We start from the raw sequence: 23,502 nt of genomic DNA, 5'->3' as shown, positions 1-23,502 counted from the left end.
TTAACACATACTGGTTTTTACATGGAAATTAGTTTTTCTGAATTAAAAACATATGTATTCTCTTCAACATTACAAATGTAAACATTTCATCTGTACTGCACTATATATATGAATAATTTTATAAATTTTAATTTATCTGGAAATATACTACACAGTGATGAATTTGTCAAGCGACACAGTAATAATTAATTAATTGTAAAATAATGAGTGATATCCCAGGATAAATCTCTCTCTAGTTGTCAAAATCTATTGCTGGTGGAAATTTGACATATTTTACATTTGAACAATGTTAATAGTATACAGAAATAGAGCTGATAAGTCCAGGTCAAGAACGCAGCCAGGAAAAAATTTTTGGGGGTCCAGAAAACTGATATTTTCTCTTAGTAGACAGAGAGTAAGGCCCTATTTTGTTTCTTAAAAAGTTCTTGACCTGTTTCTTTGTTGAGAACGATCTTTCAGCATGTCAATAATACTGAATTATTTAAATAATAATAATTGTTTACTGAAATAGTAATTGAAAATATTAACAGTTTGGGGGGTGGGGGGTCCAGACACCATGGACCCCCTCACTGGCTACGCCCTTGGTCCAGGTCAAGCTTTCAAAATAAACATGTGTAATATAAAGAATTATTGCAGAATTGTTTCCAAGTTTGACCTTGACCCACCAGTTCTATTAGTCTACTGTCATAGTATATAAAATAGTGATCTTGTAAGTATACATTGCTATCTCTATTCTGGGTCTGCTCTTGTGGTGTTGTTCTGCAGAAGACTGACAAAACACTTTTCTCGATACAAATAATTTATTTCCTTCATATAATTTTATAATCTATATATATATATATATATATATATATATATATATATATATATATATATATATATATATATTCATAATGATTGGTCAAATAATAGTTTCTGAGTCTATAAAAGACAAACACACAAACATTCATTTATGTATATACATATATATATATATATATATATATATATATATATATATATACATAAATGAATGTTTGTGTGTTTGTCCTTTATAGGCTCAGAAACTATTATTTGACCGATCATTATGAAAATTTGTATGTATATGTATTTTTCCACGTAGAAGGTTTATATGCCCATTGATGTAACTCACCACCAGGAGGCGCTGCAAAATATATAAGTTATCAAAGCGCCTGCACATTGTAAACTACAATTATGAGATAGTTGTGTATAATAACCACACACTATGTGAAGGCACTAAGTTTTTATGGATATTTGTCTTTCAAATGAATTTCTGTTTGGCCTTATAGCTTGAATGTTAGACCACTTTATTATTTAGTACATGTACGTGTACAATGGCTATAAACATACACTTTGGCAGATTTTCTTGATAGTGTCAACAAGGTAAACTCTACATCGGCATTGACAATATAATTCACTTGAACTAGAAGTGTTCATACACAAGCAAAGCTTACAAAAATCGTGCGAAGCCGTGGGGAACAGCTAGTAATGAATATAAAAGAAGCTCACTTGATATACATAATTATGAGTTATGCCACAATGCAACATTGTTCAGACAGTGAATGCACTGGTATGTTAATTGGTGCTGTTCGCACATTGTCTGAATCTCTATGTGATGGCCATTATTGAGAAACCCACCCTTCATCATGCTCAGGTATGCTTAGCACTTAAACTGATTTCTAGTATAATTTATACTTGGACTGACCATAAGATAGATTGATAATGCACTCATGAAACATGGATTGTTGGGGAGAATGTTTTAATAAGTGAGAGTTATTCTAAACAACCAGCTAGTTTAATGAAAATATTTGCCTTCCATTACAGAGATGGCAATGACATTGCAATAAGAAAAAACACAATTTTAATGAGTTTTGCAACAACAATTTTTCACCAAGTGTTGAAAACTAAATACATTTTTTTTAACCTGTGATTTTTTTAATAGGCTCTGTTTACTGCTGTTACGTCACATTTTGTTTGTATATTTTTTATATGATAATCACTTTATTAAACTTTTATTTCTTTTCATATTGATTTAGACTTAGTTTACTTATTAATTTATTTATAAGTTATCTATAGTTCTTTTCTCAAATTTAAACTGCACTTCAATTAATTAAAACATTATATACACACTTGTATAGTGTAAAGTGTAAAAAAGTAAAGAAAAATATGTTGTATCTTTCAGATAAATCAAGTTTAATCTGTACAGTAACACTGGTTGAAAATTCAATTATTAATATTAAAATATATTAACATTCTAATGGCTACAGTGGTGATGACAATGGCTCAAGTATGGAGGTCCTGCTGTAACATATTATTTTAAGAGAGGGTCCTCATAAAGAACTTTCTACGGGTGCCTCCAAATCACACAAATTGATGTGTACTCTTCAAGTTAATTATGAAACAAATTAGATTTATATGATTGTTATCATGCTCTGCAATAAATTCAATAGTAATTATAAAAATGAATATTATCACTAAATACTAACATAAAATATTCAATTCAATTCAAAATGTCTTTTATATTTTATATCCATAAAACAGAGCAACTGTAAATTGTATATAGATTCAAACAAATATTCCTTAAGTATGATCTTAAAAGTGTCACCTTTAGACTCTTTAAGTTGACATGTGCACAATTTTAGTGCAAAATATGGAAAACTTGTTCAACAAATTTTCAGCTTTACCTTAGGAAAGTGAAGCTGGTTATTCTGTCTTGTATCTCTCTTCTGGGTACCAGTTTGTCACATAGCACTGTGGTTCTCCTAGGTTTGAACACCCAGTTAACCAGGCAGCAGATCTACACCCTACACCCTTCCATTTGTATCAAATTACAGCATCTTGATAGGCATTGTGTTGTCTTCTTGAGTTATATAGAAAACACACGGCAGCATTCTGTAACCGGCAGCATTCCCTAACAGTTGAATGCGAGCCACATACTTCTACAAGATTCTGTTGCTGTTAGCAGGAAAGCAGCAATAAAAAGTATACAGAATTAAAGACTATACATATTTCCATTTTATAGTTTCTGACGGTATATTTTTATACTGGTATAAAGTATTAGTTCTTCCTGGGCTTTCGTACAGATATAAGGTACATGGTCTATAAATGTGAGTTTGCTGTCCAGCATAACTCCAAGTGTTTTTGCAGTATAACATATTGTGAATACTTAATTTTTAAGAATAACATCCACATTTTCCTTCTAGATAAAGTAATGCTAAAATTTATCGGCATATGCATGTACACTGCTATGTTGAACACAAGATAAGAAGTCTGCAGTATACAATGTGAAAAGAATAGGACCTAAGCAAATGCCTTGTTGAAATCCCCTAATTCTTGCCAGAGGTGATGTATATTCTGCATTTAACTTTGTTATTTGCCACTTGTCTTCAAGGTAAGATTTTACCCGATCGATTGCTCCCTCTTCAAAGTTGAGAAATCCTACCTTTGCAAGCAATAAACTTTGGCTTAATAAATCAAACACTTTGAGGTAATCTAGCATGACCAATGAGCTTCACTTGACTCTGTCTCTTGCAGCAAATAAATCTGCAAAGATATTGACCAAGGCAGTACAAGTGGTAATTCTCTGAAATCCTGACTGAAGCCTTGGAAACAAATTTTCTGCTTGCATATATTTAATAATCTAACTCAAGGCTATCTTTTCCAAGATCCTCGATATGGCTCGATACATTGAAATTGATCTTACTGACTTTACACTGGGAGGGCTCTGTGTTTTTGGGAAGGGTTGGACAATGATCATCCTACAGGTTTGTGGAAACAAACCAGTTTCTAAAGATTTATCAATTAGGTTTGCTATTGCTCTAATTGCAAGATGACCCACCACTTTATCATTTCTATACTTATGCCATCACTAGCAACCGCCATAGAGGTGATTTCATTCATGGCCAATTTTACTTCGTCCTCACTCACCTATATGAACTCAAATGTAATTTGGAAATTTCTTTTGTTTGTTTGACTTGTAAAACAAGTCCAATTTTTTTTCTTCACTTCAAAAAATTATTCCATGTTTACAAATATTACATTTAATGAGATTGGTTAATAGGTTGACTCCAGTGGATGTATCTACATCTAGATTACACCTGCTGTCCTCAAGCCTGGTACATGTCTTGTGCCACAGTGAAGATGATAACAACATATAGTATGGCTAAAGAAGTTTCCAATATGTCAGATTGTAGCACTAATATGTTAAGGGAACCAAGAACAAATTTACACATTTTATTCAACATAACCTTGACAAGCCACCTTCACCTTCATGTTGTTTATTACCCAAGTCGGTTAAATTGTACAATTTGGCAACACTGGATACTTCAAATTGAATCTCTATGTCTGTGAAATATTTCATTTATGTACTGTATATCTGAGTGTTCAATTTATTTTCTATATCGGAAGAGTAGGAAAGAACTTCCAATTTGGTAATAGTAAGCTTTTTCCCTTCCATATAAAACTCTAAATACATAATTAATTATCAATTAAAATAAAAAAGTAAATTCCAAGTTAAGCAACAAACAAGCAATATAATTTAACAAAACAAAAGTAATTGTGAGAATTTCCTTATATTATTCAAGGATTTACAAGAGAAAGCTTTGAAATAATTAAGAAAAAAATAACTTCAGCAATGAAGACGGCATGAAAGAGTCGAAAAGCTGGAAACCTGTGATAAAGAAGCCATATCGATCATAATTGGTCATTGGTTGGTTAAACCTCAACTAGTCCTGATTAATGCTCACCTATTCAACTTAAATATAGAGAGGAGTGCTAATTCTTAGCAGTTTCAGTTTATCATTTGTTGACAGAAGATGGATGGCTATCCACAACAAGATCAAAATATTTCAAGAATTTAACTTTGTGAGCAATGTTTTGATGCAGCGTGTAATAGTCATGACACTTGCTACATAAGCCTAAGAACTAAGATATCTCCTCATTACTGTACTATTATAAGGACTCACTGCCCATAATATAATAACCACATAAAATGTAGAGTCATAGTAACCTTCAGCTACCATATGATTGTGATAGTTGTAAGCGAATGATGAGGTTCATAGAAACCACATCTCCCACAGCAGTAAATTTAGTAAAGATGGGGTTATCTTTCAAAAAAATTCAGAGCTTTTGTAGAACATATTTTATTTTTAGTAAAAAGTGTACTTATAATTAATCTCCACACTATATCTGCAAAAATGTACAATAACTATGAACAATAAAATTAGGAATCTCAATTTATGAGTAATTCTGTTTTATTCAAATAAAGTAGTAGGATAACAATTTTTAAATTAGCTTAAAGATGTGATCTATTAAAATAGATGCATTACAGTTGTAAGAAAAAACTAATTATTATAAAATGCATAGTTTAATAATCAAACTATTCATTTTTGTTCTCAATATTACAATTCCAAACAGTGCTTTTAAAAATAAAGTTGGGACATCTTACCTAATATTTTGTTATTTTAAGAAAACATAATAAATACAACTTGAAGTAATAATGTGATTTTATTTCAGTAGTCTCAGCCAAATGGTTTAATTATATCATGTATTTAGCACCCTCTTTGAATTAATAATCTTTAAACCACTGAATGCACCATTTATATACGAATACATATTAACATTTATTAGCTTTACACTAAATAACCTTTACGCTAACATGGAAATCTTTCTGTAAACACTGAATGTTAAATATTAGGTCATAAAATTGTTTGATAATAAAACCAGAAAAATATTTGTTTTAAATTATGACAGATAAAATATTTACCTGTACTATTTTCCTAAACTAATTCAATACGGTGCTATTTTGCTAATCTAAGGCAGTCAACATTAAACTTATAGTCTAAAACAGATACCTATGTACATAACAAGAGAATATTGTAGTCATATAGTTGTTTTTATACTTAACATACATACAAGTATTTACAAATTTTTGGTATAAAATTAACTTATGATCTAATTGTGCATGAAAATAGTAGAGGAAATATTACAAACTAAATTGTACAGTAATTAATTGAAAACACAACATACAAAAATAATTGTTTACACTTATTTCACAGTTGAACACACTTTGACATAACGATTCTAATGTCTTGTTATAACTATACTATCTAAATGTACAAAAACACTATACAAAACAATTACGGTAGTTTATTATAATTATTTTTGGTAGATATTATTTAACTAACCTAATGACTAAGTTTTGATTTTCTTTGTTACATTCCAAACTAATTTGATTCTAAAAAAACTTGGACTGTGTTTTCTGTTTTAAGTTAAGTTTGTGTGATATATACAACTTATCTAAAAGCAGGTTGAAAATTAGAATACAAATCTGCTCTTTTTGTGGGTTCACATTTATTTATTCTATGAATACATTAAATTACAAACTAATTTTTGACTAGCTTAAACGACTAAACATTCAAGGCTAATGGGTAAGAAGTAACTCAGAACATTTTTCTAATTTATACATCAATATGATAAACTCAATAATTATATTATTTAGTTGAAAATTGGGTTTTATAAGAAGATGATTATTGATAATTATCCCAACATGAATTGAATGTATTTGGTATTTTTTAAATATGTATGCAACATTTATAATAAATCTTAAAATTATTATAAAATGATATTAACCAAAAAGTCTATAAATGCTGTTTCTTTATTTACTGATATTATCAAGAACAATGTTTCTCATTATAAGAATAACAAGACGTATGACCAATGATGAGAACTTTTTGTCCAACTCAGAATGTTTAATACGTGAAAATTTTTGAACAATAAATGTGCTTTATATTAATTTTACCACTGTATAAAAATCATAAAACAGCGACATCAACAACTTTTCACATCAGATGTGACAATAATTTTCAATTATCTACATGACAACATTTTAAACCTTCTTTGTTCAGTCTCACTGGAAATTGTTTATGTTCAGTGGTAACAATTTACGCAGCGGTTCTGTGACGTGTACGACTGCGCACCTTCATCTCAGAGCGTGCAACAGCAATCCATTCGTTGCGGCTGGCATCAAACCATGTCAGACCGAGGTTGTAGCGCCCATTGAGGTTGGCATGCTGACAGTGAGAAAACCACCTGTAAAATTTTTTGTGGTTAAACACACAAAGTTTCAATTCAAAACTTGTTATCGAAAGATTTCTTCATTTTTAAGAAGAGATCATTCATTTTACTTTTTAAGAATAGGTAAGAGAAGTGTAATTGGTTAATCAATTAAAAAATGTAAAAGTTAGAAATAACAATAATAGTTTTTAAAGTCAATAATAGAAACAGAAATGGTACACAATGTAATGGTTATTGTCACTGTTTCTACAAAAAGTGTTTTTTTTCTTTTACTAACAAAAAAAAGAAACTGATATTTTAATTGTGGAGAATATGTAAAAAGTGTCAAAGGAATCCAAACTTAAAAAATAAGTAAGGATTAGAGGAGATAGATAAGACACAAATGGATAAGAGGAGGGTATAGATATAACATACAATGGTCTTAGAAACTTTTGTAGCAACAAAACTATCCATATTTCCTAAACCAGTTTCTATCATAAAATAGTTCATACAATGTTTAACTTTCAGTAAATAAACATTTTAAATAATTGGTTTATTCATTGCTTTCCTTTTTTTTCTCCATCAGGAAGTTCTTAAAACTACACATGTAAATCAATCAATTTAATATGATTAATAAAAATGTTCAATTTCATTTTTATACTTCAAAACGCAATGGTAGTAAATTAAATACCACAATTGAAAGTAAAAGTTCTGCATTTTTATAAATTTTATCAAACCTGGAGACAGCTACAAGGTTTATCCTGAAGCTTTGTCACAAGTTCATTGAATGTATTCTAAGAATCAAACTAAACACTGTTATATTTCCTTAAAAAACATACCTCTTTAGAGCTAAAGCAAACCTTCAAACATTAAAAGTTTGTAATTTTAAACAGTGGTTACACTTTTGAGTACACAACATCTAAATCAAAATCACAAAGAACTTAGTAGTTTAAGCTGTAAGACTTTCTGCGAGGCTGGTAGACAAATAAACAAGAAATTACTTTCAAAATCTTTTTTTACGGTGCACTGTGGTTTAAAAATATAGACAAAATATGTATTTACTATATTTTCAAAATATTGTCATTAGCACAACTAAACATCCTTATATTAAAACATTTTCAATTTTGAAAATTTGTTATAGCTGGGAAATTAATTCTATTTTATAAAACATGATGAGTTATTACTATTTCCAATTTTGGTACCAATCAAAAAAGAACAAAATATTATTAAGCTTTTGAGAACATAGTTACACAGGTTCAGATAAATCCTGTATATAGAATAGTAACAACAGTATATTTGCTACTGACCATCCTCCTTCATAGTTGGCTGCACAGTGAGTATTGCTGACGTCTCTGTCTGAATCTATTGCACTAAACTGCATGTGGTTCTGGTAGTCGAGAGCATCACTGGCATTACCATGGTAGCCAGACACAGTCAAGCGGTAGCCATCTGTCGCATTGGCAACACTGAACTCGTCATACTCTGCGTACCAAGCCTTTCCATATATGTCCACGAGGTCAATACGCAGAGAGGAGAGGTTAGCTGCTGTCAGACGATGGAGTGCTTCATTTCCGATCCAGAACTCACCTGTGAAAAAATATTGTCAGTTCAGTACTCCGCCAAAAATGTTAAATAATTTGTCTTATTTTAGACAGATATGTAGTGTAATAATTTTATTCTTTCCCACATTGGTTTCATGCATATCTGAATTCATATACATATAAATAGTTGATACAATTTGAACTATGTATTAAACATCAGAAAAATGACACTGTATAAGGACCAAAATCGCTACAGTTATAATCTGTAATCTCCAATTTCTGTTTCAGAGTAGGTGACTGAATTTTTCATTGTTCAAAAGATGCATAACCAAAGATTGTGACCAAAAAATAAGCCATTGGGATATTGCAAAGTTTATTCTGCTCACATATTTTATCAGTGAAGGAATATTTCACCCTTGAACAGCTAAAAAGCAAACCCCAATTTCTGTCATTCTGTTTTATTATTCTGTAGAAATGTATTTTTTTGCACAATGATATACTTTAAATTTGTATATAAATAATATTTCAACTAAACTTAACATGTATTTTCTTTTATTGAAAATTTTCTAGTTTAGTTTATTGGGTTTTAATTTTATTTAAATTTTGTTAACCTTAATTCTAAGACCTGTTTAGGTTGGAAGGAATATATTTCACTAATTAATATGTAATATTAACTGGTCAGTTGATAAACAACCAGTATTCATAACAATATATATATATATATATATATAATACTGCATGTGTATATTTAGAATATATGTGTATATTATGACACAGGTCCAACTAAAAATGTGCTCATAAAGTCCAAATTTTCTTAAGAGAGATTAATCGACACTTGATTCTAATCATGAAGATTTGTAAAGGGCGTGACAGGGCTGGGCACCCCCCTAATTAGGGAAGTGCGTGCTTAACTGCTAAGACAAAGATGGCAATCTGGAAAAATGGGGCTTTACTTTTAGTACCCATTTGTCGTTGGATGGAGTGTTCATTTATCAACGGCATAAGTAGATTGAGCTGCTGTCATCTTCACTGAAAGGCAAAGAGGGCGTTAAACAGCCATAATGCTCTTACAATGAGGGAGTTTAACTTTACTTTAAACTTTCAACTGCTATCCAATTAACTCTTTCTTTGTCAAACTTCAATTTTATTATAACCCATTGTGGCTTGTGTATTGTTGAAAGCATTATATGAACATATGTAACTTGCATAAATCATAAGCTCTTTAAAATGAATTATGATAAGAATGACATTTCACTTAGAAATTATGAATGAAAATTAGTAATTAATTAATGTTTATAAAAGACCTTTTGGATCCTCATACGATTTGTGATAAAGAGCTGATAGTACAAATGTTTATGACGCTGCTGACATGATACTGATAGCTTATTAAAAAAACAATTGATTATCATATTGCCTTGTTGGAACAACACATAATACCACTCTGAATAAATTCTGTATTTTTCATTTTTAATTAATACAAGTATAACAATAATTGTAAATAAATAACATATTATGTATGGTAATATTGTTTTCATACGTACAGACAACTTGTACTTTGGTTTCTGAAGTCCAGGTATGACCAATTAGTACTGGTGTTGTAATTTATTTATTTAAATGTGAAATAATCAAGATACTTGGTGTGAAACATTAGCTCTCTCCAGAGTTGCTTGGATGTATTTGTCCATCACTCATTAGAAAAACAATCACAAAGAATTGGGAGTGTTTGCACTGATTAGATTTGTACTTTTTGGACAATTATATAAATAATATAGACAACATAAAACTGTATCCCACGTAACAGTGTTCTATTAGTAACTGACATGTTATAGTAACCTTTTCGTCAAATTATCAACTGTAATTATTTCATTATTTTGTTTAATTAGAATTACACTCTATTCATTACAAATTTGATATTTAAAAAAATGACATACCAAGTGGAGAACCGAAGCCGGTGGCGTATTCATCCCACTTCTTATTGAACTCCTGAGAGCCGTCTTGTCGGCGTTGTACCAGGGTCCAACCGCCAGCTCCTGTCAGCTGGTCACAGAAGGTCACCAGAGGTCGGCCACTACCTGGGGCCACGATGTACAAACCTGAGGGCCCATCCACCCAACTGCATTCTGAAACCGACCACCAAATATTTACCATAAAACAATTTGTTCGTCTCTTATAAGCTATCAATACTAGGCGATAAAGGACACGACTTCTCCGCATGACTGATGTTTAATGAAATGTCAACCTATCTCGCAACGCAGACTCTGACAGCTTGCAGTGTAACTGACAGCGGCTGGGTACGACTCTGTCATTGCAGCTGACTGTCATATGTCTGTGTGCGAGGCATACTGATATGGTCTGTGATGTTTCAAATTGGCTTACTGCTCTTTTATTAAACTTAGCCATATGTTTCAATTCTTTTAGCCTCAATAAAATATTTGTCAAGTTATATTAATGGACAGACTCATAATAGATTAAGCTCATTTTCGTATATGGTTTAAATCTTTAATTTTAAATTTACATTTTTGTTTCAGAGATGCTGGTTTAATCTAATTTTAGTAAGTACTTATTAATGAATCCTTGTTAAAATTTGAGTATAAATGATTAACTTGTAAATACTGTAGTACATTAAAACCAATAATTTATTTCTGAATCTCCATTTTTTAAATTATTTCTGATTTATTCAACTAAAAGGACATTTCACTGCTAGCATTGCTTGAGTTCCTACAAGCAAATCTCTAGATTTGGCTTGATTGTATAATAGATTAAGATGTCAAGGAATTGAGATAACCAGAAAATAAGAAAATATTAACCATATACATATTTCCAACAATACATTGAATTATTAAAGACGTGTTTTATACAGACACTAACTCTAAAATACTAATTATACAAAAAAATTGATTTTATTTTTAAAATGTATAAATTCCAAGAAAATACTCCAATACAATTAAAAGTTTATATTACATGAAAAATAGAATTTACTTGTATGTATATGCAATGGCAAGAATTTAAAACTTATTTAAATTATAGTGGGGAGGGTTAACATAAGTATTTTTAATTCTACTATATGCTTGTATATTGTATAATACGAATTATATATTTAATTAATAAACTTTAACATTACTCTAGATGAAATATACCTATTTATTTTAGAAAATATTCCAAAACGTGCTCATACTTTATTCCAGTCAGTGGTTGCAATGATAAGAGTGTGGCCTCAAGGTGCTTTATGCATTACACTGTCCCAGGATAGAAATGGTGATAGGAGCACAAGGGACCAATAGTTCATGCTGTTCTTCATCTCTGTGTTCTTCATTCTTATCATTAAATTATTAAAGAATCAAACTTGAATTTTGAGATTTGAATTCACAAAATGTTGTATGTAATTTTTTTCATTGTTGCTTTTTGCCGCCTGAACAAATTTTAATAAAGTTTGAGAAACTACAACATTTTAAGTAAATATGATCATAAACAGTAATGCGTATGATGAAAGAGTGGAGTTCCACATTTGGTAGGAAACAAAAGAGGGGAGGGAATGACAGAAAATGCTCATTAAGAGGGAGATGTAAATTATTGGGGTGGCACCCCTGTATGACTCAGAGCCAGTGTGGATACAGTTACAAACTCAGATCCATTACTGTTGTGTCAGAGTGTACAGGAAGATAACTTCACAAAGTTGTCACTATCTGATAAAATTATGAAGTAATGTAGGTACTAGGTATTTCATAACTAATTAATTCTCATTTAATTAAACAAATTACTACTGAAGTGTACCTCACCCTTTTAAAAGCTGTATACAAACCCACTTTACTTGAAATGAAACCATTCAGACTTTGTATAAGTTGGAAGATGTCTAGATTGAGTGTGGCTTCCCTGTGTAGTTTTGATACTAATTTAAAAGTCATAATTTAACAGTCTACTGTAGAAATCAAGGGAGCTACAGTTATAATATAGAATTTCAACGACTAAGTTATTGTTTTGACTAGATTAACTTGTTTAATATTATTCAATGCTAAAACTACTGAGGACCTGATATTTTTATAGCAATATATTTTTTAATTTGATTAATTCAATTGTTACTTACTTAAATTAATTCTTTATGCTGTAATTATTTAACACAATATTGATTATGATGGTGTTTTGAAATTATATTTTTAAATATGTTTTTTGTAATCTGTTTTTGTAATTATGTTGTAAGAACAATCATGAATGTATGAAGATAAAAATAAGTCATTAAACATAGGGTTTATTCCTTTCACAAACACATACAGACAAGAAAATATTAAAAGTTGAAAATATCTTCAAATTAATGATATGGTTAAATATTTTGCATTGTAACAATCTGACAAAAACATATACTTTTTTTATTAAATATAATTTATTTTATTATTTTATAATTTAGATGTCTGGAGCTTATGCTTACAAAATAAAATTACAGTATAATAATAAACAAGAAATATAAATATATAACACCATTTTTCTATTTGTCACTGTTTGTGTACGATTATTATATATTTTGCAAGACCATTGGCCCATATATTGTTATCTGCATGTTAAGAGAAAGTCAACTTTGAACATTTCTTTAAGAAGTTGCCAAGTTGGCAAGGAAGAGGACTTATCGGGCAGCGATAAAGAGTTTCATTGTGTGAAATTTCTGAAGCACTTTCCTCTGAGAGAAGGAAAAAAGGGAAAAGGAAATTGTAAAATGGGTTATTGAACCAGCATTTAGCTTAAAAGTTCACTTTCTTGACAAGTGATGAATTGATGGAAGCTCTTTATGTGGTGGTTTTTATGTAAACTACTTTCACAACTTTCAAAGTGTTTGGACTGAAAATAAATACAAATCAGTATTTTATTTAATATAAAGAGAAAGTTTACTGAAAAAAATATTACTATTGTGAACTAAGAAAACTAAATAATATGTTTAATCTGTCCTAAAATAAATTTGTTTGAAAAAATGTATATATATATAATATATATATATATATATATATACATAATATATATATAATATAATAATATCAAATTAATAAATAATATATAATTTATAAATAATAAATATTGTATATATAAATATTGTATATAATATATATAATATGTTTAATCTGTCCTCAAATAAATTTGTATGTAAATTTGTTTGTATATATATATATATATATATATATAAATTATATATATATATATATATATATATATATATATATATATTATCTAATACAATTTATTAATTATCTAATTATATTGACAATAAAAATTACTTCTTGCAATTAATCATTGTTTTTAATTATTGGAAATCATTGTGAAATATTTTCCTAAAATATGTAAAACAGTTTCATAAATTGAATTATAGAGTTGCCAGTAAACTCTTTCAAAATTCAACAAGAATTCAAGGAAGAAGAAACATAAATGCTACTATGCAATCCATGTTATTTGTCATAAACTTTATCATGCCCAGTATTCAATCCTTTCAAGGAACAAACTTAGCTTTCAGAGAAGTAGTAATATGGAAGAAACATCGACTCTGGCTACTTTATAAGACTTTACCTTGCAATAAATTCTGCTACATTGCTCTTGTATTTGACACTGAATGTGCTTCATCCAAGTAAAGTTACTAAATCTTTTAATAATTACATATTTAAAAAATTAACTATCAAAATAAGTATTATTATGACTTAAAGATAGCAATATTATTGCTTATAAATATTATTATTCTTCTAAAACTTAATTCATTAGTTTGAGTGTAACAAAAAAGATTTTCTGTTCATATACAGTATAACGGTCAAGGTAAGTATTTAATTCGAGAAAAACATATATCTTGTGTAGGGACTGTTCTGATATGAAGTGCAGAGTCTTCGAATAATTACCTCCTGCAAAGTTATCTCATAATGACCATCTAATGAGGGCAAAATGTTTTAATTTCTTTGGCCCAGGTCACGCTGAGTTTGAACTAAATAATGCACTCCTTTCAGAGTAATTTGGCAAGTTTAACTTATACTCTCTGGAGCATACATCCTGAAGATTGATGATAAAGAGCACCAGCACAAACCTCGGTCCTTGTGGGAGTCCATTTATAATCACCACCATTCTATGTTAATGACACAAAGGAATGTTGTATTTCCTAGATGCTTTACACGTCATAATTACTGCTTATGATAATTTTGTCTTTCGTCATTATTAAATTTCCGTTATAATTATTCCGTAAACGTGCACGTTTTGTTTCCCCAGGGAATCAGAGCAACTGGATGATCTCTGGTATAGGAGTTGAATCTAGTTCTTCATTAGCAGAGACAGCCAGATTTGGAGTTATAAAGAACACAACTGTTTGTTATTGTTCATATCAAATTACTGAAAATTGCATTGGGCTAACAATAAGATTAACCAGTTTGCTTTGGCAAGCAAGACAAGTATATTCTCAATAAATAAAAATAATATTATTTTTTGTGACACATTAATTATAACAATGAGTATTAAAAATTGATTTTAATCAATATTTTATATTCAGTAGCTGCTTTTTTTCATTTGTGGAATTAAAAATTGTATTACTACTCTATGTCTTGCCAGGTTTAGATTTTAGTATACTCTATATAATTCTAGACTGATTATGGCTAAATGCTAAATGAAACCTTATATACTAATCTGGATTCAAGACTAACCATGTGGAAGGTCAGCTACAATGAGGTCGTAGTCACGAATGACCTGAGTAAGCCGAGAGATGAGAGCAGGCAACTGGGCTGAGTGTTGCGGTTGTGTCAGTGCTTCTTCACTCTGCGCCTCGTGGTCCGCACACGTCAAATTATTTAGCTGAGTCTCCAGCACTTTCAGCCGAGATTGTCCTAGATCCAACTTCTCCTGCATGGATGACATGGCTCCTCCCATTGCCTTCACAGATGTTCTTTGATTCTCCTACAGAGGAACAACATTGGTCAAATTTATATTTTGGTTTAATAAATGAGTTCTAGTTGTTACTGGCATTACGTTTGTGCAATATGTTATCTATTGGTCTAAATAAGTTTTTACAATACGGGTGATTTAGAAAAAAATTATACAAACACATTTATTATAAGTATTAGATGTCACACTTCATAATTTCCATTTTGGTATATACAATTCTGTTATTATTGAATTAGAAATGTTTTCATTGAGTGCTTTAACTTCAAACAGATAGTTATATATTGCTTTAGCTCTGTGAATTTTATATTTTACACTCAGCCAGTGATAAGAGCACAAGAATGCCGCTTGGAACATAAAAAATAGCATCATAACATCATGACAAAGGTTTTACAAATGGCCAAGACTGATGTACAATTTAAGAGCCTTATCAATGTCAGTCAGCTAGATATCCAACCACACTTTCTAACCGCTGCCACCACACGTTTAATTAAAGTGAAATATTAAATTTGAATCCAACGAGAACTGGATGGTTGTGTATATCTCAATTAAAAAATTAATATAGCTTTTTAAGTAGGTTTTAGTGTGAGATCAGAGGCGAAATTTGAATAGGACACAGTTTTACACCTCCTTGGTTCAATACCCATTTTTAATTTTAGTTTAATTTAATTTTTAATTATTTCTTTTTCTTTTTTCCATACATGAACTTTTAACAAGTGCTACTAGTTGCCTATACTTAGAGAAAATACTCATTCTTAAACAGCTTTAACACACAATGTAAAGTTTTAGATTTAAGTATTCCAGATAGATTTTTTCAATAAAATAATTAAACAGTTTTAGTTGTCAGTATTTTCTATTTACTGTGATTTTAAGAAAAATTCTTTGTTCTCAAAATGTTTTTTAACGCGGACGCTTTATTGATAATAAACAGTACAAATACTTTATCTGAAAGCAATTGAAGGAAAACAGAGTAGGAAATTTCCACAAATCTGAATAATGCAACGCTACAGGCCATCCTACTCTGCCTCCGATTGTTTTTATTTTATTTGATACAAAACACACTCCCTCGCCTCTGAAATTGTACTTCACTGTGATCGCTTTCAATACGGCTGAGCAGTAAGCATTTACTTTATAGTGTTGGGACACTGGGAGTCTGTGTGTATGTATAACATATATACTGTATACATATATATATATATATATATATATATATATACAGGGTGGAAAAAAAGTATGGAAACGCTTTCACTAATTTTGTATGGCTTCACTTATACAAATTAAATTTTGTACATCACCCACTTGTATTAAGAACCTAGTTTTTGAGACCAGTGGGGACATTTTATCTTTTCAGGGGGACGGCCCGTGAGGAGTCGGACGAAAATCTTAAATGTAAGCATAGGCCGATGTTTGGTATCAAATTAAAGGTCTAGTAAAGAGAAACTCATTACCCGCAACCGCACTTAAAAAAGGTTGACCCTATCCAGAGTACGGGCCGTATGTATGAATTTCATGACAAAGAAATTTAGTAATTTTGTCTTGTTGAAGTAACTAATTTACTTTCAGTAGTATGTTTTATGTCGGTTATGTAAATTTGAAAAACAATTTCCAACAAAAAAATTATTTTTTTTACCTCTACATTTGTTGGATAGCAGTAAATAGGGGTTTTCCTGTCTTGTCTTCAAGAAACTGAGAGTATTCCATAATACCACTGTAACTCCTTATCAACATGAGGTCAAGGTCCAGTCCCTCCAGCCCTTTTATCTCAGGCAAACATAAACTGGTTTTAAGCAATACAAACAGTACTGTCACAGCAAAACTCCACAGTTTTTGTATTTTTAATATCAGCTTGGTTTTTAGTCTACGTTATAATTTCGTCCACGTAAGATAAAGTTGAAAGTCTTCACTAGAAGGTACTGCGATAGTTATACATTTTTTTACTTAAGTGTTTACATTTTATTCTACTAGTTTTAAAAGCAATGTCACTTAGTGAGTTTGAGAGAATCACGCTGCTTATGATGCGGTGGGTATGGATATCTAGTTCGTCCCTATGAAGAAAACAGCGCATTTGTTTAATGACACTTTTCTTGATAGACCCCCAATTAGTAAGTCAACTGTGTTTAAGACAGTAAAAAGATTTGAAGAAACTAGAACAGTCAAAGATCGCGAAAGAATGAGTGGCAGGCCTAAATCGGCAACAAAATGAACAAAAATCTTTGGATGTACTCCAAACATTTGTTGAAAATCCCAGCACCTTGGCCAGAGTGGGCTGCAGAAGATTTGATATGAGCCATACTCAGTGTTGAATGTTTTACACAAAAAACAAGTATCACCCTTTTAAAGTAACCCTAACCCAAGTACTTGAAGAGGATGATTTTTGATCGAAGGACTGAATTTTGCGAAATAATGATGAGAAAGTGTGACGAAATTCAAATTTTTTAAGTTCGATATTGTTTTCAGATGAAGCTACATTCTTTGTTAATGGACAAGTTAATAGACATAATTGCCGTTACTGGGCCGACCTTAATCCACACTGGATGATAGAAGGCCACACACAAAGGCCTCAGAAAGTGAATATGTGGCTGGAATAATAACAATAACAATTGTAGGACCGTTTGTGATAGATGGAAATCTAACAGGCGAAATTTATTTCAATATGTTGACAAATAACATTTTGCCAGCAGTGCGTGCTCTTCTTGGGGGGCAAATTTTAATGCAGTATGGTTTTAGCAAGATGGAGCACCGCCCCATTACTATTTGCGGGTGCGCAAACATTAGATGAAGTGTTTCCTAACCGTTGGATTGGTCGCAGGGGTACCGTTTGAGTGGCCGGCTAGGTCACCGGATCTTAATCCACTAGATTTCTTTTTTGAGGGGCTTCTTAAAAGATAATGTGTATAAAACTAAACCAGCCAACATTGAGGAGCTGACAAATCGTTTATTATAAGAAGCAAGAAGAATTTCACCCGAGATGCTTCAAAATGTGACTTTGCAGTAGGTTTTTATAATAAAACTAGCTCATTGCCAACAAGTGTTCGGAGAGCAGTTTGAGCACCTCATTTAAAAGGTTATGGTTATTTTTTGTTTTTGTAATACATAGATAATTTTTAATTTTAATTCTTTTGGATAATTGTGTTCCATAAAGTGTCATTTTCCAGTCAGAACAGTTTACTTGAGACTGTGAAATTGCGGAGAAAAATAATAATTAATCAAACGTTACTTATGAAATTCAAACGGCCCGTACTCTGGATAGGGTTAACCTTTTTAAGTGCGGTTTGCGGTAATGAGTTTCTCTTTACTAGACCTTTAATTTGATACCAAACTCGGCCTATGCTTACATTTAAGATCTTTCGTCCGACTCCTCACGGACCGTCCCCCTGAAAAGATAAAATGTCCCCACTGGTCTCAAAAACTAGGTTCTTAATACAAGTGGTGATGTTACAAAATTTAATTTGTATAAGTGAAGCCATACAAAATTAGTGAAAGCGTTTCCATACTTTTTTTCCACCCTGTATATATATATATATTTATTTTATAAATTACTAGTTAAGGTAAATATGAAGTAGATGAGTAATGTAAAATATTTGTAAATTATAAAAAAAAACTGTGAAGAGATGAAAAAAAGGATAAAAAGAAAAGTAAGATAACCAAATATTTTCTAGAAAATATATGATGATAGAAAATAATGAAGATAAAAATTCAAATTCCTACATAAGTAAAAAATAAAAAAAGTATCCTTTTTAAAAATTCTACTTTGAGCTTACCTGGTCCTCACGCAGGATACTGGTCGTGGAAGTGAGTTGAGCCAGAGAAAACTCCAGTCGGCTGATCTCCTTGCGGAACTCTGGAACTGTATTGTCCACTTTACTCTCCAAACCCTCCACAGACTCCAGCAATTCCAGCATGGATACATGTAGCTTGCTCAGACCTGCCACCTGTTGAACAGAGAAGTTAAATTTTTAATCCTGTACTTTAACTTCTTCTCGGACTCAAAAAATAATTTTTTTCAAATGAACAAGGTCTTACCTGGCGGCTAACGTTGAAGAGGGCTTTAGTTGTCTGCTTGCCATTGTCTTCCAGCAAAGTTACTCTAGCAGTGAGATCCTCCTCCAACACATCATTACTGGTGACTCGCTGGTAATGCGCTGGAGCCTGAAGTCTCTTCTCCAGCCGCTGGACTTGTTGTTCCAATTTTGTCTGGGAATTTGACAGTGTCTCCACACGCTTCTTCAGCAACCGTTGGTGACGGAACCGCTTGTTGTCGTGAGGCAGATCTTCTTCAGACATGATCAACAAATTGTCTTCCTTCTTTGACTGGAACCAGAGACCATTTTTAAGGTTATAAAATGAAACAAAAAAATTAAGGGACTTAAAGAATAAATAAATCAAAACATTGAAAATGGTACTTGAATAAAAATATTATAAAGAAAATGCTGAATTGTAAAAATTAAGAACATATTAGTTTCTCTATTTTACAACATATAGTATTTATTATTATATTGAATGATATGATTTAATGGTACAATGAAAGTGTTCATATCAAAATTCTTAATAAAACTGAAAATTTTCTTATTTTAAAGAAAATGTAGAAGCATTCAACCATTATATCCTCGGTCATAGTCTGCTCAAACAAGACATATAATGTGGCAGACGACTTTTATTGCTCCTTCACAAAAGAGACGCCAGCTCCGCAGAACTGAAAAGCTGTCAGTTTGCGTCTTATGGAATCCCAGGAGAGCAAAACTTCGGTCAAACAGAACGATACAGTAGTATTACAAGGATCGATGTAGTGTTTCCCATATTTTATTATTCATCCTCACGGATAGATATAATATTTATGATCGTTATAAATAGGAAAGTAATATCGAACCGAGGCTAAATGGAGCTTCAGGACCAGTACAGTATTGTAATAATGCTACAATTATTGTGGTGGACGAATTAAAACGGGACACTTGGTTGAACGACAGTTGGTTAAACACATTATTGAGCGATAAATTATGGTCCAAACTGAATGGGAAAGTTTTAATGAACTACTTTAATAGGAATTGTTTGGAAGTCGGCGTAAACCGGCCTTGACTCTACAACAGGGCCAACGTGTTTCAAACATGAACTTGACGTTTGCTGCTCTTTGACATTCACTGCACACCGTTGTAGCTTAGGGCGAGGCGCGAGCTATCTGCATTTTGAGATCAGTATCTGACCTTTCACCTATGTCAGTGAAATCAATTATTCTCTCTGTGATTTCCATTTTTATATATAGGTTGATTTTCACTGTAATTCAATCGATAAATTTTTAGTTTTCATTGAATATCATTTATAAGATCTAATAACGCAGCAACAAATCGCTTTATTTTGTTCTAACTCTGGTGGATTTATATAATAATTATTACAAAAACTGATAGTTAAAAAGCCATATCTGAAATTATAGGCTTCCGCGTCCAAGCACAACTACGAGACTGCTGAACTTTAAAATTATAATAATATGCAGTTATCATCCACGTAGGATGTAATTTACTTTAAGGGACGCCGTATACATTACTATAATCCGGAGCGTAGCCAGAAGCAGGCACTGGGACCGTCCTAGAAATTTCTACATGAAGTCCTGAGCCCCCTGTCCTCATAAAAGCCATTCACTACAAATTTTCTTAAAGTTAGGCTAGCATGGAAATTAATCTATCGCCCTCAAAACACATTTCTTTGGCTACAGTATTGAACTGTGCTGGACTGCAGTAATTGGTCAAACAGTTTATACGATCCACACCTGGTAGTTTCATTTCAAATGTAAAGGATGCCCACAAAAGAAGTTAAAAATAAATTCCAAGGTATAAAAATCCTTGTCTTCGCACCAAATTGCGGGAGATTAATGTGTTTTATGTGGTCTCAGCCTTACAACAAAGGAGCCTCCGTTGTTTGTAGCAATTTGCCCATGAACTATGTAATTGGATTCAGACCTTGTAGGTAGAACGGGGTGGGGAGGGGTGGAATAAGATTAAACTCTGTCTAATCTTTGATCTTGTTAATAATATTGTGCTGAAAATCGCAGTAGCAGGGTTTCGAGAAGTTATCTTTTCTCCATCTACCAACACAAAAAGGGCTTTCTTTAACTAACCCACGAGTACAAGTACTATACGCCAGTGATAAAATACTAAACTGTAATGTCAATTAGGATACCTTAGAACTGTTATTAAAATGTCTCTATAAAGAGTTCATCTAAATGATTATAGGAAAATTATATTTTTAAGTTCAAATAAGATTGTAATGGTTATTTATAAAAGTTATCCGCTGTTAGGCCTACATAATTATAAATCTCTGTAAATTTGTAACTACCTAAAAACGTGTGAGGATAATTGTTTTACCGCAATTAAATAACATTGTTACAACATGAGCAAGCGAGGATGTAAATAACAGACTTAAATATATTTATTACAATAACCGTAAATTTGAACTTCAAATAATAAGTAATTAACCTAACTTTATTTGTGAACGGTTAATTGTGTATTGACTTGACCAAAATCGACCGCTGCAAATATACATTATACCGAACAAAATATATTGATTTAATCCAGTTATACAGTGAGTTAGTTCCTGAGGTATTGATTCTGATAAGGCAGCTAGTTGATGGCGCGGCGGCTGTTGATGGCGGGGGGGGGGAGGGGGACAGGTGGCAAGCGCACCTGCCGTCGCTGGACATGCGGGCCGTCCAGTCCAGATACCAGCTTTCCCTCAGACAGTCAGATATACAGGATGTAAAGTTATTTATTCTGGACGGGTAGTGCTTCCAACCCAACTGCAACAGACACGTCCTCGCCCTCATAGTAGCTTTTAGGTCGAGCACTCGTCAAGTGAGGATATATTTAGGTCATTGAGGCGAGCATCTAAACAGTTCGTATCTCTCGTCAGAGAGAGGAACATTATCTCTTCGAGAGTTTCCTATTTTCTGAACGCAGGATAAGTTCGAATTAACCTACAATAAACTCTTGTTATGTTAGTTCGGTTACTAAAGTACGAATACTCATGGGCAAAAACAGAGAAGGGGTATATGGAATCAACTTAGTTAAATACATATAAAACAATTTAAAACTGTTGTAACAATATCGTAACACCCGCATGTACATATAACATTTAAATACTTTCTGAGATGGTCAATCGAGTGAAACAAAGAATGCGTTGAAATGGTGACAGGTCAACCAAGGATCGATTAGACAAATAAGTGAAAAAAACTAGAGGTCAGGCCAGAGGTGCTAGAGCTGTTAGTAATCAGGCTAGAGATTATTCATACAATAAAGAACATATTTAACATGAGTAAAAATTAACATGTATATTTATGAAATGTATTTCAAAAGTCTGTATTATTATTCAGAACTAAATTTATTTTTAATTGGAACACTGTGAAAACACATCTTGAACACGTGGAAAACATATTACGTACGTATACACGTTTAATGTAAATGTATTTGTACACAAAAACAACCCACACAATCGTCAACAAAGGGCTCATTATTTCTGCAAACGAAGCGGCAATCGACAAAGAGTTTAATTTAATAAATGCCATCGGTCAGAAAGAACGCTTGACTGCATTATTGAAATTTGACACAACCAAACAGTTTGCAGTTAATTGATTAACTATGTATATTTGATCAATTACGAGGTAAGCTTATTACGGCGGCACGGCGCGTCTGGATGACGCAAGCAGGATAGGTTAATTGAAGGAAGGTAAAGTTGAGGGCTCAATCCAATTCCAATTATTGGAACTGCTCGAAAACTCGTCCCTCTATGTAACTTTACCTCAATCCTCTATGCGGATACGGATTGATTTTAATTTAGGGGATGTTTCGTCTTGAATATTAATGATTCCGGTGCGAGACGTCAAACAATGATTAATTGAATAACGATTCATGTGATGGAATTGAACTCAATGTCCCTTTTTGAGGAGGAAAACTGGCCGACTCGTATTAAATCCGCACTTGACTGCTCGGTAGTACAGTAGCTGTGAAGTGCTGCTTTAACCCACTTTACGGGCCCGGGG

The 23,502-nt window shown here is 31.8% G+C and overlaps 1 protein-coding gene across 1 annotated transcript in view; it reads right to left on the bottom strand.

Annotated features, from left to right (window-relative positions):
- Positions 1 to 5,125: 5,125 nt before the first annotated feature.
- LOC124364348 (protein scabrous) overlaps positions 5,126 to 23,502 on the bottom strand; it is a 74,628-nt gene continuing 56,251 nt past the window's right edge. The window contains exons 3-8 of the mRNA XM_046819740.1: positions 19,503 to 19,790; positions 19,241 to 19,411; positions 15,245 to 15,494; positions 10,526 to 10,714; positions 8,361 to 8,640; positions 5,126 to 7,089 (exon numbers count right to left, since the gene is read on the bottom strand). Of these exons, the coding sequence (XP_046675696.1) occupies positions 6,942 to 7,089; positions 8,361 to 8,640; positions 10,526 to 10,714; positions 15,245 to 15,494; positions 19,241 to 19,411; positions 19,503 to 19,790 (1,326 nt within the window). The 3' untranslated portion in view covers positions 5,126 to 6,941. The remainder of the gene's footprint in view (positions 7,090 to 8,360; positions 8,641 to 10,525; positions 10,715 to 15,244; positions 15,495 to 19,240; positions 19,412 to 19,502; positions 19,791 to 23,502) is intronic.

Source organism: Homalodisca vitripennis, chromosome 1, assembly GCF_021130785.1.
Source record: "Homalodisca vitripennis isolate AUS2020 chromosome 1, UT_GWSS_2.1, whole genome shotgun sequence".
NCBI classification, from domain to species: domain Eukaryota; kingdom Metazoa; phylum Arthropoda; class Insecta; order Hemiptera; family Cicadellidae; genus Homalodisca; species Homalodisca vitripennis.
Note: the sequence above shows the minus strand (reverse complement) of the source record. Positions and strands in the feature narration are given on the sequence as shown.